Source organism: Diadema antillarum, unplaced genomic scaffold (genome assembly GCF_040938485.1).
Source record: "Diadema antillarum isolate AM-2024a unplaced genomic scaffold, OU_Dant_1.0 seq00001241_RagTag, whole genome shotgun sequence".
Classification (NCBI taxonomy): Eukaryota; Metazoa; Echinodermata; class Echinoidea; order Diadematoida; family Diadematidae; genus Diadema; species Diadema antillarum.
Genome location: NW_027272028.1, coordinates 37,746 through 55,023, shown reverse-complemented (window position 1 = coordinate 55,023; position 17,278 = coordinate 37,746). Strand labels below are relative to the sequence as shown.

At 39.1% G+C, this 17,278-nt stretch overlaps 1 protein-coding gene across 1 annotated transcript in view; it reads left to right on the top strand.

The window, feature by feature from the left end:
- Window positions 1-134, top strand: part of LOC139745216 (uncharacterized) — a 90,018-nt gene extending 89,884 nt beyond the window's left edge. Inside the window, exon 7 of the mRNA XM_071655620.1 lies at window positions 124-134. Coding sequence (XP_071511721.1) covers window positions 124-134 — 11 coding nt within the window. The remainder of the gene's footprint in view (window positions 1-123) is intronic.
- Window positions 135-17,278: the final 17,144 nt, after the last annotated feature.

The window sequence follows — 17,278 nt, the reverse complement described above, 5'->3', positions numbered from 1 at the left end:
CCATTTAAGTATTTTGTCTTACTGACATAATATACATGTACATGTACATTAGTGATGCATCATCATGAAGGCCATATAATGTTGGGAAAGTAATTTTTTTGTTTGTTTGATTGTTTTTGGCAGATCTGCAATGAATTTGTCACATGTTAGGCTTTAAATCTACATATGATTTTTCTACTTCATATCAAGAAAAATATTCAAAAACAGAATAAAAACAGAATTCTGTCAAGGTTACATTGCCAAAGTCAGCTGTATGCATATTTTTCTTCCTTTTATGACCTTTGACTTTATAGGCCTATGGGTAATGTAATGATGCACCACATATGATACTGATGGTTTTTGTTGTTGGTAGTATACAGACTATTTTATCCTCTGGTTTATTGATCCCCCCCCCCTTTTTATACCCCCGCCAAACGAAGTTTGAAGGGGGTATATAGGAATCAGCGGACGGTTGGTCGGGCGGTCGGTCGGGCAGTCGGGCGGTCGGTCGGGCGGTCGGTCGGGCGGTCGGTCGGGCGGTCGGTCGGGCGGTCGGTCGGGCGGTCGGTCGGGCGGTCGGGCGTCGCGAACTACTTCCTCAGTTTTCAACCGATTCCCATAAAACTTGGCACAGATGTGTGCCTTGGGTTGTAGATGTGCAAGACGTATTTTTTGACAGTACCCAAAAGTACGTTGCCATGGTAACGGCATATTATGGGCAAAAATGGGTTCAAATCTTGCGTCGCGAACTCCTCCCACAGTTTTTGATCAATTTTTATGAAATTAGGTACAGATGTTCATCTGAATATGTTAATGTGCAAGACACATATTTCCGCAGTGGCAAAAAGTGCGTTGCCATGGTAACGACATGTTATTGGTAAAATATAGGGCAAAATGCTTCATGGCAAAACTGCTTCATCAGTGTTCTTCCAATTCTCATGGAATTCATATTGAATGTTTGTCTTAGGATATAGGTCAGCATGACACATTTCTTGACAGTGACAAAAAGTATGTTGCCATTGTAACAGCTCACATATTATGAGCCAAAATGATGGAAAATTTTGTGTTGCAAACTACTTCCTCAGTTTTTGCCCAATTTCCATGAAACTTGGTACAGATGTGTGCCTTTGGTTGTAGATGTGCAAGACGCATTTTTTGACAGTACCCGAAAGTACGTTGCCATGGTAACGGCATATTAATGGCAGAAGATCAAGGAAAGATCTTGCGGATTTAACTACTTCCTCAGTTTTTTGACCAAAGCTTATGAAATGTCGCACACACCTTGATCTTGGTGGGAAGATGTGGAAGACATATTTTTCGGACGTGTCGGAAGCTGCGTTGCCATGGTAATGGCATATAAATGGCAGAAGATCAAGGAAAGATCTTGCGGATTGAACTACTTCCTCTGTATTCGACTGAAGCTCATGAAATGTGGCACACACATTGGTCTTGGTGGGAAGATGTGCAAGACATATTTTTTGGACGTGTCGGAAGCTGCGTTGCCATGGTAACGGCATATTAATGGCAGAAGATCAAGGAAAGATCTTGTGGATTGAACTACTTCCTCAGTTTTTGACAAAAGCTTATGAAATGTGGCACACACAATAGTCTTGGTGGGAAGATGTGCAAGACATATTTTTCGGACGTGTCGGAAGCTGCGTTGCCATGGTAACGGCATTTAAATGGCAGAAGATCAAGGAAAGATCATTCCTTGGGTAAGACTGTCGTCACGGGGCGGGGGTATTAATCACCTTAAGTGATATTTCTAGTTTTTTTTAAAGTTTATCAGTCCCTCAATAGTATTTCAAACCATATGGATGGCACATTCTGTGTGTTCCCTTGTGCACCTATCATCTGCATTGAATGATTGAGATGAGAATGTTCACTCAAATTTCTGATTGAGGCCTTAGCCAACCACTGTGTGGAATTCTGTGTATTTCCTCCTCTAGAGTATGAAGACACTTCAAAATTGCATTGTGCATTGTATTTGATAAGACTCGAAGGCCAGTGTGAAGGAATGTGTCGGCATATCACAGTCACAGATCATCATGTGAAAGCTCCACAATTCTTTTGCGAGTTATAAAACGATGAGGTCAATGAGGGGATAGCCCTATATACAAGATTTTAAAAGTCAAGAAATTGTGCATGCATGACATCTTTGCCAGAGAAAGCACATGTGTTTGAACAAATGAAGGTCTTCTCGGTGTGAAAGACTCCATACCAGCTGTCTATAAAATAGTGACTCACTGACAACCTTTGAAAATTTAAAAACGTGCTGTTGGTGTTGTGCTCAAAGAACTGATAATGTCTTAAAACTTGGCAAACAGCGGCAATAATGGTGAGGGAATGTGCTTGCTAAAGTCGTGTGTGCAACAAACTCTTTTTGTCATATGATACAAAAGTCACACATATTTGCAATGTAAATGATAGCCAAGGTGAGCTACATTTAAGGGCTCATTTTGGGCTCTTCGAATGACTTTCAAACATGGCAACAACTCATTCATGGAAAGAGTCTGTCTTTTGATTTATTACCTCCGCCCAGGAGGTTATGTTTTTGTCGGCATTGGTTTGTTCATTTGTTTATCTGTCTGTCTGTTTGAAAAATAACCCCGAAAGTTGTGAATGGATTTGGATGCAACTTATAGGAAAAGTTGATGATGTCACATGGAACAGATGATTAAATTTTGGTAGTGATACAGATAACCGTCTGGATCTAGGGTACTTTTAATTTCATTTTTTGTGGAATGATTATCAGTGTCAAAACAGGGCCAACAAATGAGGGAGTTCAAGCTGCACATATTTGAGGGTTGTATATGTACACTGAGCATGCGTTCAAGATGCAGCATGCAGTAAGGTGTTGATTAGATAGATTCTGAGACACAACAGAAAGGCTTCTTTATCACTGGGAAATAAGGGCAATTTTCATACCTTCTGTACATGTATGTGTGTATGGATGGAAATGAGCTGCTTGATGGAGGTCTGCACTCTCCGAGTGCTTTTTTATGCAGAATGTAGTTAGAGGTTCATTAGATTGTTTCCTGTGATGTAATTTTTAGAGAGCAATGCTACCATTTTGAGAAGGTCATGGAAACTTTCATATTTTGCTGTGGCAGTCCTTGATATGCAGTGAGATGCTAGCTTAATAGTGAAGATATAACTTTGTAAAGGAGTTAGCATTTTGCCTGTGTGCATTTGTTTTTTTGTAGTGTGTGTGTGTGTCCTCGTAAACGGCTTCGGTAGGGGATAATGTAGTGTCTCACTCCAAGCAATTGGGGATACATTTTACACTAGACATATACCATTTGTTCAGAGTATTTAGAATTAAAAGCACCCTCTTATGGCCCTAGGGGTACTTTAGGGGTACAGTTATGTGTTGCACCTGCCAGTTCTGCATATTTAGGACCTGTTTGTAGATGAATTATTTTCTCACTATTCAAATAGGAAAATTTGACAATTTTTACACGTATCCTGGATTGTATGCTCTCAGTCAATCAATCAATTGTTGTTTATGCACATATATACTACATGAAGCCTAATTTTTTTACTTACTACATAATTATACTGAATTTGATTATCATTTTTATCATTTTCAATATCAATTAGTCAATTTATCAAGAAAAAAAAAATTCAGGAACAAATAATGGAAATTGCCCGGATACCTCGAACAAACCATCATATCCCTGGTTGAAGCATCTTACATGCATGTGTGTTTGTGTATGTTGGCAGTGTTTAGCAAAAATCAGCTTACAGATAGATTTTGATTAGAGAGGTTAAGTTTTGGCCAAGGAAGGAGCAAATGACAAGACTTTGATCATGATCCAAATTGCTGTCGTGATATAAGACTTTGTTTTAAAGTATTCATCACCGTTTTGAGATGCCGTGGCGTATGCCAGGGTTGCATTTTCTGTCAACAGGTTGGATTGATAAACAAACACCAACTGTTGAATCTTAATTCACATTAAATGCCTGATTCACATTAAATGCTTGATTCACAAGAGTCGATATTTCTATACTCATGTCAGTCTGCATCAGAAAACAGATAAATTTTAAAAAAAACCTAATCACTGTAGATTTTGGAAGTGGATTATTCAATTTGTCCCAGATTTGTGTTTCAAGCTACTCTGTAATCTTGTAGATGCACACATTTCAAGCTGTCTTCAGAGATTATTTATACAATGTATGCATCTTGTGCTGGTGTTTTCAAAACAGAGACTGATTTGATTTACTTAACTGATAGCATAGAGTTATATTTACCACAAGAAAAGGCTACATACTCGCCTCCTTCGTTGATAGACAAAACATGTGTAAACTACATCCTGAATGTCTGTTCCTGCTTTTCTTGTGCATGACGTTCTGTGTAAAACGTGATCTTTAATTCTTACTTTTGCAATGAGGTACAATATTTGTACATGAGACAAAGAGCTTCACGTATGTGGATTAATGACAAATCTTTCAGGACCAACGGAACCTCCCAAGAACGTGACAGTGGTCGCCCAGGGCCCCAATGCCATCGCTATCTCGTGGAAGCCGCCCTCGCCCAACAGCATCCGGGGTGTCCTCAAGAAGTACAAGGTCATGGTGTCACCAGGCAGCCAGGTCATCGAGCTGGGACCCAGCACAGAGGTACACGTATATCATGTTGAAAGGTCAAGGGTTAGAGGTCACACTCATCAGCTAATGAAAAACATCAAATCTGTAGTTACTAATTTTTTATTTGTTAGGGGAACTCCAATAGCAATTTTCGCAAAGTTGTGTGACATGAAAATAGTGCTAAAATAAATGCAAGCCAATTTAGACCAGTTACCCTATACCATAGTATGTGCTGTCACAGGTTGCAATGGTGAGATGTTTGAAGTGCTTGCTCAATTGTCATAAATGTCCATGACATTAAAAATGTGCAAAAATTACCTTACCTGGCCAAGAGCAAAAAATTTAATCACACAGAAGCTTCTTTTTTTACAATAGCCCATGTAGGGCTTTCAAAGTTAGTGAGATGAGATATCAGCACCAGTGTAGTAGCACTTATGTTATATATGTTACGTTCTGAGGCACAGTGATGGTGTTCTTGCTTAGCCAACCTATGTTGTGATCATGTCAGTATTGTATCTATGACAACAGACAATTTAATCTGTTTTTTGTTTTTAAATGATTTAATATTGTCATCAGATTTTTGATTTATGTATGTTTCACCATTTCCTTTGTTACTTGTCCCCATCTTTGAAACAAATTGAATTCATTGGCCAAGTTTTGTGATTAATTTTGAAAATATATTTCAAATAGCTAGGTCCATGCCAGTAGCCAGTGGCCAAGGTTGGAAAAAAAAAGTTTCTGCTGTGTTAGGCTTGAATCTGATATCAATTGATTTATAATTATATATAGATTGAGAAAATGTGTATAGACCTGTAGCAAGGGCATGGAGGGAAGTGAATGAAACATTTTCACTGGACTACAAAAAATAAATGGTTCTCAGCGAAAAATGTGAGGTCACATCCTTTAAACCACTTTGTTGCTATCACTGCTCTCTCTTTCTCTCTCTCTCTCTCCCTCTCTTTCTCTCTCTATCCCTCTTTTTCTCTCTCTGTTTCTTCCCCCCCCCCATCTCTCTCTCTGAGTTTGAGGCTCAGTGTTTGTAAGGAGCCAAACTTCCTTGACTATTTTGGGGGGAATCCATTTTCATTTAAGGCTTCCCGCCTGCGCGTGTGCGCCAGACTACGCTCCCCTCTCCCCGTCACCCTCCCCGCAATGAAACCTGTTCCAACTGTTGACAAACCCCCCTTTCCTTCTCCAAACTGCAGATGCAGGTTTCTACGCGAAATTAGTTCAACTGCACTTCCTGCTGTAATTATTTTTTCCCCCCCTCCCCCGACTTTTCCGCGGTTTTTGTGCTCCGCTTGACATGCAGAATGACCCTGCTAGTGACATGTTTAAAGACAAATATTGCGTCCATAAAAAGCTCCTCCTTAACCAGTGAACGTGGGAAAAACGATTTATGTTGTTCGCGCCGTACGTGCAGTGAATGTCGTATTTCCTGCAGATGATGCCCTTATTTACAAGGTGTTGTTTAGGGTCACGTACAGAAATAGTGTCGGTGCGGTTCTAAAATGGCTTTGCACGTCAGTCGCAGTTTGGTCATGTTAAAAAAACACTTGACATTTTTGGAAATCAAATGCTCCTGAGGCAGGTGGAATGCAGTGTAGATCTCTAATGTGAAAGAGCAGAAGTTGCGGTGGTATTAAACGCTGATTTGATAAAGGAAAGTTTTTGCATATTCTCATTCATCATTGCAAGGAATATCTCATTTCACTACCAGCTCTACTGATAAACAACATTTAATAGTAGTACTAAATTACATGTTAGTCATCTAGTTGCTCTTACTGCTGCATATTTACACAAAAAATTCAAATCAAATGATATGAAAGAGCAAATTTTGTCTTTAAGTATCTTCCACTCTCAGTGCAAAATGTGTGCATATTTTACATGCATAGCTCACACCAGTCTTGTGTGTCATGTTTTGGATATAAAATAGCCAAACTATGGATTTTCTTTTGTTTTGATTTGTTTCAGTGGCAGTAATTGGTTTCTTGAAGGTGTTCATCAGAACATAATTACAATATGCCTTGAACTGATAAAATGATAATAATGTTTGTCTCCAGAAGATGTGAAATTTGTGACAGTTTATGTACAAATGGCAGCAGGTACTAGACATTTAAAGTGATAACGGTCACATGATAACAAGAACACGCGTAGAAGTGTGCTGAGGTTGTTAGCTTAAGTGGCACAAATTCCAAAATGTACAACCTTGTTCATATTTGTCACAGATTTTCTCAACACATTCAGCATGCAGTTTTAGATGTCATCCCAATTTGATTTTTTTTTCTCAATTTGAAGCTGAATTAAGGTATGTGGGCTCTCTCTTGTGGCTCAGGCTGTCAGCTCAGTTCCACAGCAGCACAGCTTGCCTGCAATAAGTAAACCTCTCTGGCCCGTCTCATTCTGATCTTATCCAGAGCACAGTGATACAGGACCGAAAGCCCTTCACGCGGTACGTGGTGACCATAGCCGTGGTGAACAACGCCAACGAGACGGGCCCGTTCAGTCCAACAGTCAATACGACGACGAGTGAGGATGGTGAGTGAGACTTATAGTAGCTGCTGCCCTCTATCACATTTCTCCTGCTGAGGTTGACCTGGAAGTCAGGACTCCACAATGTAGGCTTCTCTCCTGAATATTTCGAATTAACTCTTAATTATGTTGATATTGATATTGTGATGATAGTTTCATCACATCTGACACCGATAGATAGAGAATGTTAATGCTGAGGGGAGATTTGGTGTAAGAAGTTGTTATCATTTGTCACCCTCTCTGTGTTTGTTTGTTTGTTTGTTTGTTTGTTTGTTTGTTTGTTTTTTTAAGATCACAACTGCTGATTTACATTTTAACAAACATGTCAGAAAAAGGAACCAGCAGAAATTGAACCTGTCATCTACTACTTTCAGGGCAGCGACACTACCACCAGGATGTCCCTGGAGGCCAGCAGTGACACAACAAATGTTGAAATTTTTTTTTCACAGCAAATCTGACTGTAATTCTAATGTCGGATATTGATATTGATATAGATACTGTTGTATGACCATTAGGATGTCTGGATATTAACTGCTGGAAAACATTGTGGAATGGATCATGTGATGCTTTAACATTGGTCAGTGGTGGAGAGTGGTACAGATTTCTTTCATTTCATGAGCAGGTCAAGTAACAAGCAAAAGAATTCTTAAAAAAAAAAAGAATCATATTTCTGCTTGTAAAGCCAGAATATGTGATAAATATTGCTTTTGAAACTTTTTTCAAAACCAGTATAATGGCCTTACAGTAACCAGCAGAAATAAAGATCCTCAGATTTTATGGTAAACTAAAAATACCTTGTGTATCAACACTACCCAGAATTTACAGTCTTGAGCTGTTACCTTGAAATTGCTGAGGGTATTAGCAGTAGTGTTTTTCTATGTCATTCTTTCGGGACGTGCCTTTCTTTGTTGTTCCACTGTATAACCCTCCCCCCCCCCTCCCTTTACAGTAACCATGAACCAGACTGAACCAAAATTTTAGCCAAATTAAAGAGCCATTCTACACCATCTTCAAGTTTGCTCTGTTTTGATTAAAGTCCTATCAAGCACAGAAATTTGTCATCAAATGCAATATAAAAGGATGCAGTATTTCAGAGATGCCAGTTGTAAGTTGGTTGTTGTTTTTTTCCTTGTAGTACCAGTATTTTACACTTTTTTAAAAATCCAAAAATACTGCCGGTTTCAGTGAAAATTTGTTTTCCTAATTTCTTTTACTACTAATGTCTATTGCAGGAAAAGTAAGAATACTGTTTTCCACCAAAGATGCATTTTCAGCCCTTAGCATACTGCAATATTAAAAAGTTATATAAAGAGATGTCGCATCAAACTTTAGAAATGTGGTTTTCTCAGACTAGATGGGTTTAACCCTAGTGGCTTTTGAGGAAAAAAAAAGTCCCCCCCCCCCAAAAAAAAAAAAAAAAAAAAAGTTTCTGGCCTGGGGCCATGATCAGATGTACCGTTTGAAAAGAGAAGGAAAAAAAGTTGTACGCCAAACGATGAGCTGGATCCAAAATGCTGTACATGCCTAATTTTAGATATTCAGGGCAGGGTGACAATTTTTCCCGTTTAGATGAAGCGCAGCTGATCTTTGGGGAACACGTTCAGGGGGAGTTGTGAAATCTTGGAGAGGGTTCAGGTTCAGATCATTTCGATCCTCTACAGTGATTATGCCATTTTCCATTACCGTTGGTGTTCGCTCAGAAATGTATATTGCAAAGTCGTGATTGCAATACGGAATGGATGCCTTGATATCCATGTCTAGTGATGGATTGTGCAGGATGCGTGACAGATCAGAATGACCTAAATAGAAAGAGAGAGCAAGAGAGAGAGAGAGAGAGAGAGTGAGAGACGAGAGGGATATAGTGTGCTGAGTAAACACAATTTATCTATCAGAGAATTTACCTTTATTTTTTTTTGAATGATCAATCAATGAAAAGAAAAACAATGAAAATGATCAGTTAGAATTAGGAACAGTCAGATCTACAAGGTGGGAGGTTCTGCCAATATGAATGTAAATAATTGAATGAATACGTCATCCTTGTAGCATCTGAGAATGGCCATTTCGGCTGCATGATTGTGACAAATCTTCCATAGTGCACAGTTAGTTTTGCACAAAAGAGACGACTTATTTTAATTTGACTTTCGATGAACTTCTTTTTCCTGGAAAAGTTGTGTGAAAATCATAATTTTTTTTTTTAAATCCTACAGGAGAAGTAGAAACAGAAAAGCAGAATGTGAAAGGGGGTAAAAAAAAATAAAAGGAGCCATATATTCTGTAACATGTATAGATAGCATACATTTACACATACGCTGTACATACACTGTATCTATAGGCCTATATGCAAGGAACCATACAACAGAGTGAAAGTGTAAGTGCTTTCAACAAGTTTTGGAACAACAAAAGTTGTATGAACATATGATTTAGAGTTTCATTCATTTTTACTGATAGTGAACAGGAGCTGGATGTCAGATTCTGTGAATATTTTTCCTTCAATCTCCTCACCATGGTCAACACGAATGAACCTTTACAGTGCTTCTCTGAATTGAGCTCTGTGTAGAAGTCATGGGTTCATCGAGATGTGGTTAATCTGTGTGCGTCATATATTATGTGTCATATACCCCACGAAAGGTCAAATGTGTATGTATGTTGTAATGTGTATGTATACATACATGTGCATCTGTGTGTGTGCACGTGTGCGTGTGTGTCATCAAACTAGCATGTGTTACTACAGGGCAATAGTGATGACTGACTGTTTATGGGCGTAGCCCTAATCACAAGCCCCCCCCCCCCCTTTTCCTCATCAGATTTTCATCTACAAGGTTGAAATGCAACTCAAATGGCATACACATTCACTTTTATAGGGATCAAACTGTCTTCAGGTTTGAAAATGAGTGAAGGAAATGTTCTGTAAATAAGCTAGTTTGGCATTTAATTCTGCACATAAGGAGACCAAGGTCATCTGAAAATAACACAATGAGACATAGAGAGTTGTAATGAGCAATGCCATGGATTGCAGTGAAGGAACATTCTTTTCTTAACATTCAAGCTTGTTATCAAAAACATAAAAGAAAGTTTGATTACGTAAATGAGTGAGTGACTGATATCTTTACTCTTTTGATTTGATGGTTTAAGATTTTGGTTCATTTGAACCATCGTTAACTGGTATCTGCCCTAAGGGTGTCAGGAGCATGATTGGTCATGATTCTCTTGTTATTGTTACAGGTATTTTTGAGTTTATATCTTTGTCAAGATTGCAATAGGTCCATATAAAAGTCTACTTTTTTTCTATGCTTAATTTTCCTTCGTTTTTCTTTGACAGAGCAAATGAATTTTGTAGCATTGGTCTACTTATGCAAGGATGACTATTTAAAGGGTGGCCAATTTACCCCCTATAGAGGTAGAGGACATGGTCAAAGGTCAAGGTCATTATGAATTTACTTGACCAGATACACAAGAATTATTACAAGTTTGTGCTTTTTTTAAAACATGTATTTATAATTGTTTCACAAAGCCATAACAGAAGTTTGATAAGAAAAAAACCCCCAATTTCTTTATATTAAAGTAGCACATCATTTACCATTCAATTATTGCGATACTATGAAGCAGAAGTAGTCTTAAAAACCTGCCATTTTTTTTTCATTATAAATCCATGTTTAGAGACTTCCCACTGGTAATTCAGAGAAGTAAGTGCTTCTTGCTTCAATTTGTAGCAATAACTCATGTAATAGGATAACCCTTGAGGTACACTGAACTGTTGAACTGCTCCACTACAATCCTCCAGACCAGTGACTGACCGAGGCCTGTGCATTATCACCTCCCAGACTCTCGGTCAAAGGGTCAGGAGTAAATCAAATCTGATTTAATCTGATCAAGCACATGTTGGCACCTTGGCTCTATCATTAATTATCACTAAACTGGGCTAACTCTACAGACAGAGGGAGTATATAACATAAAAACAGAAGAAGAAGAAGAAGAAGGGAAAAAAATCTGTAGAGCTTATCTAAATGTCCTTGCCCCATTGCCAGTTATCCCATTACAACTTGTTGCCCTGATTATCCAGGTCAAGTTCTCAAGAATGTTAGTAGGCCTTTCTCTCTCTCTGTCTAGCCTTTCGACACTAGGACTGCGATTTTGTACCAAGATCATAAACCTGAAAATAGAAGCGTCTTCTTGTGGCCCTTTGCATTGACATGACACATCAGGTCATTAGACCAGAATATGGAGGTTGTGAACTCAGCATTCAAAGATGGCTCCTGTTCACAACTTAACCAGATGAAGATTAGTCTTGAGTATGCTTCCATAGAAGGTGTTTGAAGGGAAATATGTTATTAATTTCTTTTTGCCCTTATCTCATCCCTTCGTGTGACTCCTGTCATTTTCATGAAGCCTGGAATATCCACATAGGTCCCCATCTATGTTCATTGATTTCTTTTCTTGAGAGAAAAAAAAATCCATCGAACAAGCCTCTTCCATAGCACCACCACCCACCCCCCCCCCCCATCTTTCTTCATCATCATCAAGACAGAACGTCACCCAACACTGACTGACTGACTGAAGCTCCGGTCATCTACCTCTACCCCTGCTCCACCGTAGTGTCCTCCGCATGCAGTCCAATCATCATTCAGGAACCTTCTCCCAGATATATTTATGCAGCTGATTACCTCATTTCTTTCCTTCCTTCCTTCCTTCCTTCTACTACTTGAGAGGAAGAGAAAGTGTGGGTTTAGCCATCATGTCCTGATAGTTTGATCCACAAAGGACAGTTTCATCCGAGGTTAATATCGCGATATCTTCCCTACTGGCCCACCCTGCTCAGATTCCTGAAGGAAAGGGAAAAGGTGGCATTAACCTATTGCATTTCAGAACCTGATGAGCCCCGTACAAAGTGAATGGAGATTTCAAAGTCTGGTAGGGAATGGATTGCACTCAGACAAAGGAAAGAGAGTTGTCTTCATTGTGTCTTCCAAGCTTCCACATTCAGACTAATTGGAAATTAGTATCAGTAGCTTAGTGTCTGTATGACTCACAACAGCTGGAAATGATTAATTCACACTGGGAGACTACATTTGCAGTGTGTTGGAATTTGTAGCGTGAAATGTGAACTTGCCCGATTTCAGACAGATAGAGACGGAAAATCACTTTCCCAGATATGTGATATCTGAACAATTTCATTCACATGCCTTCAGGAACTTGAGGGAAACCAGTCACTTCAGGTTGGCAACTTTCAACTAAAGCGTGATAAGAAAAAGGTGTAATAATCACCACTCAAAGAATTATAGTAGAGGATATATGGGAGAATGGCCTACACCAATCACTGTCCCTCTGTTCCAATACCACACTGCCTTATTTTACTCAACTGCACTTACACGTACATGTACCTTGCCAACAGTTAGAGTAGGAAATTCTGAGATGTCTAAAATTAGAAAAAGCGTGGTTATAGTAGGCCTTATCAGATGAAGAGTCAACCTTTAAAGGCACATGGAAATAATTTTGTGCTTGCTACCCCCACGCTCATGATATTTCTTATGTGTGTACCTTTCCAAGAAATGAAAATGTGTCTATTTTTATTCCAAGCTGATATTAAAGGACAAGTTCACCTTCATATACATAAGGATTGAGAGAATGCAGCAATATTAGTAGAACACATCAGTGAAAGTTTGAGGAAAATTGGACAATCCGTTCAAAAGTTATGAATATTTTAAGTATATGCGCAGTCACTGCTGGAAGAGAAGACTACTACAGTGTATGATGTCACATGCGTACAACTATATAAGGAAATAAAAAGAGAATTTCACAAAACTTTACATTTTGAATAAAGTGCACATTTCTTCGACTTGCTACTGACGTATGTTAAGGGTAATATTATTCCCCCTGCCTTCTGAAAGAGAGAAGTCGAGTGTTCTTTTGTTATGCGAGAAAAATGGAAATATGTTGAATTTTCTTTATTCTTTCTTTATATCGTTGTACTCATGTGACATCACAAGCTATAGTAGTCTTTTCATCCAGCCGTGACAGAGCAGAAACTTCAAAAATTCATAACTTTTGAACGGATTGTCCGATTTTGCTCAAACTCTCACTGATGTGTTCTACTAATATTGCTGCATTCACTCAACCCACATGTCTATGAAGGTGAACTTGTCCTTTAAAGATGAAATAAGGGAGGCAATAAATATTTCTGTGTTTATCACATCTCTGCATGCACATTTAGCATCTCACTAAATTATGCTTCTTACCCTGCTGCTACTCTTTTATTCATTCTGAATACCAGAAGATTTAGCTGTCTGAAGTTCTGAAAACTAAGAGGAGTTTTTTCCTCACTTATTTTACCATAGAGACACTTTACAGAAATCCTCACATACACTTGTTAAAGCTTGATATGCACCCTGTGTTTAGAGTTGATCCACCCCTGATATTGACCCCACCCATGCATCCTAATATCTGATAGTCACACCCAACATCACTTGCACCCCAGCAAGATCAGACATAGCGTATCAGGGCACTTACCCCCCCCCCCCCCCCCCCCCTGGGCAATTACCTCCCAGCTAAATACTGGTTAGTGGTAAGGTTAGAGTAAAGATTAGGATTAGGGTTAGGGTTAGGTTTAGGGTTAGGATTAGGATTGGGGTTAGGGTCAGGGGAAGGCTCCGGGGTAATTGCCCAGACATAGTATTCCATCACTGATGCCCACCACATCCCTGGTGTACAGTACATGGCATACCCCTTACAACGATGATCTACCCCACCTTTTGACCGTCTTGACCCCACCCTGACGTGTACCCAAACTCTGAAGACATCCTGCCCTGCTCGCGCTGCTAGTGGCTGGAGACATAGACACACATCCCTTGTCACAGGAAATGTAACAGACAGTGGAGTGATGCGTCCATCTCCCAGCTAAGCCCCAGTCTTCCAGTCTGTACCCACTGAGCTGCCCACTAGGAATGATAGGATGTGTTGACTATGTATATGATGCTTGCAAAGATTTTGTCAAGTAAAACCAGTGGAAAGCTTTAATGATAGAATTATATTTTGAAGGGAAAAGTATATGATGCTTGCAAAGATTTCATATAGAGCCAGTGGACAGTTTTAATAATAGGATTATGTTTGGAAGGGAAAATGGTTTATGTTGGTCAAGATTCATTTCATGACACAGAAAGTTCTAAATCTCTGTGTATTACAGGATTTTAATGGACCAGCTTCAAACATGCAGAGCTATTAGGAGGGGGAAAAGTGCTTATGTTGGTTAAGATTTATTTTGTGATGCTGAAAGTTATAAATCTGAGTGTATTACAGGATTTTGGGGGACCAGTTGTAAGCATGCAGAGCTAACGATATCCTGTTGAATAAAATGTGCTCCAAAATATCTCCCTACCCTGACATGGTAGTGCAGGACATAGAATTATGAATGCTATCATCCCAAAGTCAAGTGATGTATCTTGAGTTTGGGAAACCCTGCAATATGGTTGTATAGTGATGTTTCTTTAGGTTGCACCTGTTAGATTGTTAGCTGATGTTAGCAATGGACTGGACAGATTGGAGTATGTCGAAAATGCTGAGTTTTGTGTTTGGTTGTCAATGTGGCGTGTCTTCAATTCATGAAGGTTCCAAGTAAATCTGAAGAACATGTTCTGCCAGTATGTGTGTGTGTGAGTGGTGGAAGAGTGGGTGAAAGTTTCCTGTTGATTTGCACCTGTCGTGGTGGCGACAATGTTTTAAAAAATGATTAACACTGAGATAGTAGCAGGTCCAGGTGATAGAGTGACTTTAGCAAGGTCACATCAGTTGGCCCCTCTGTGGCTGGGGATTTAGTGAGAGAATTGGAAATGTAGAAGTTGGGCAAAAACAAAACAAAACAAAACAAAACAAAAGAAAAAATGTATGGAAGGCCAACTTATGTCACCTGTGAATAACATAAACATGTACCTGTTGATTTGTCACTTGTTGCTATGTGTTTTAATATACTCTGTGTGTCTGTGTTTCTGTCGCTTAGTACGTTTGTGAGTGCTGTACTGATCATATGCCTTCAGTGCTGGTAATTTTTGGCACTGGCAACCAACCCTGTGGGACCAGGTCAGTGTGGGAATGCCCAGCACAGTGGTGTCGTTACCACTGACCCATGGGAGGCCGGCCTTCCCAATCAGGCTTCACACTCAGGCACGTGTTCCGACAAAAACAAGCCATTATGACTTGTTTACAGGGAGCTTTGGTTGGGGAGGGCGGAACAATCCACTTATTCCTTTTAAACCAGTGGAGGTGGGGGCTGTTAATAGTACATCTTCCCTTGCATTGTGTTAGGGAGGGGTTTGGGAGGACAGTGCATTCTGTTCCATACAGGAGTTATTAGTATTATTTTTGTTTGTTGTTGTTGCATTGGGTTAATAATGAAGTATGTATTTCTCATGTCCATGTTAATGGCATGCATATGAAACATGGTATAAGGCTATATAAAAAGCCCTTTATGTATGCCCCATCAAATTTCCTTTTTTTTTCTGTCATTGTGTGGGAAGCATGTAAGTCACTGGCAACATTCCATATACATGACAATGTTTCGATTCAGTTGAGTGTGTCATGCATCACTCCGACACTTGAAACAGGAGAATGCAGATAGAGCTGTAAGGACATGAAGCCCAATTATATAACTTTCTCTTGTTTTTACTTCACCATATCTTTTAGTTTGTAGTAAATTCCCAGTCTATTTTTTGTGGGTTGTCAAAAGTTAAATTGTAGTTTTTTAAGTCACATACAAAACAGGTGTTGGAAATTATGTTTCTCAGAGAGAGAGAGAGAGAGAGAGAGAGAGAGAGAGAGAGAGAAACATGGGTATGATTGCTTCAAACATTGAATTGTTTAAATCTAGATATGAATGTATTGCTTATGAATTATCATTATGCCAACTTAACATTCTGCCTATAAGACAACTAGTGACTCCAACTGGAGAAAAAGAAAGTTAATATTTTCTTCACACAAGATAAACCCACTAAACATTTGGCTTCTTAAGATTACCAGATGTTATTACTGACTCTAACCGGACCTTCCTCGAAGGTAAGGTAAAATATGGTTTAAGGCAGTAAACATTTACTAAACAGATCTCTATTTCAATAATCTTCTAATCTCATGTGGAGATGGTATAATAGGTTTATTTGTTTGAATATCAGTATTTTGCAGAGAAAGAAGTAAACCCCTCTTTTCCCCCTCTTCGCTTTCTCAACTGAAAATATGGCCATTGTTTCTGAATGTGTAATAGAAGTTTAACCATCTGTCGTAATGCATCAAAGGGATTTGGAACACGGCACTGTGCTAAATGAACTGATGAGTCATGGTATAAATTTATGTACTACTCATTCTCTTCATGGTCAACTGTGATGTTTACCCCCCAAAGTGGACCCTTTTTGGCACCAGATTGGATATGAAAGTTACCTCATAGTTCTGATAATTTTGTGGAGGAAACCACCACTACTACCACCACCACCAAAAAAAAAAAAGACAACAAAACAAAAGGCTCTTTGCTTTTTGTAATACACAATCATAAAAGACATATGGCATTTTGTATGTGCAAATGAGTTTACAGAACATAATTACTTTGGAACCATTTTGTTTATACTGGACAAGCTGATATTCTGCAGTAAGATGTATCACTATGATCATAGTTGATTGTTATGATATATCCACCATGGAGTTTAAAACAAACACACACACAAAAATCATTGTATAAGCTCTTTTTGGCAAAACTTTAGAGAAAGAGCCCCTGACAAGCCTTGCAATTAAGCACTCTTGCATATCTCTGTAAGAAGAGAAGGTAACAAATCAGTGTGAATAGGTTCAGGAAGAGATTTACATAGTAAATGTGATCAGGGCCAACATGCTTCTGCTCTGAGAGTAAGCATTGCAGTGCATGTCCCTTTTAAGTGGAGGTAGTAACAAATCAGTGTGAATATGTGGTAGAAGGGGTTTATATAGTAGATGTGACTAGGGCTGCTCTGAGAGTAAGCAACTGCTGTTAATATCCCTTTAAGTAGAAGAACATTGTAGTAACAAATGGATGTGAATAGGTGCCGGAAGTGATTTATATGATAGATTAGATGGGGGCTGACTTGCTCCTGGCTCTGAGAGGAAGTACTGCTGTGCATAACCCTTTAAGTAGAGGTAGTAACAAATCGATGTGAATAGGTGCCGGAAGGGA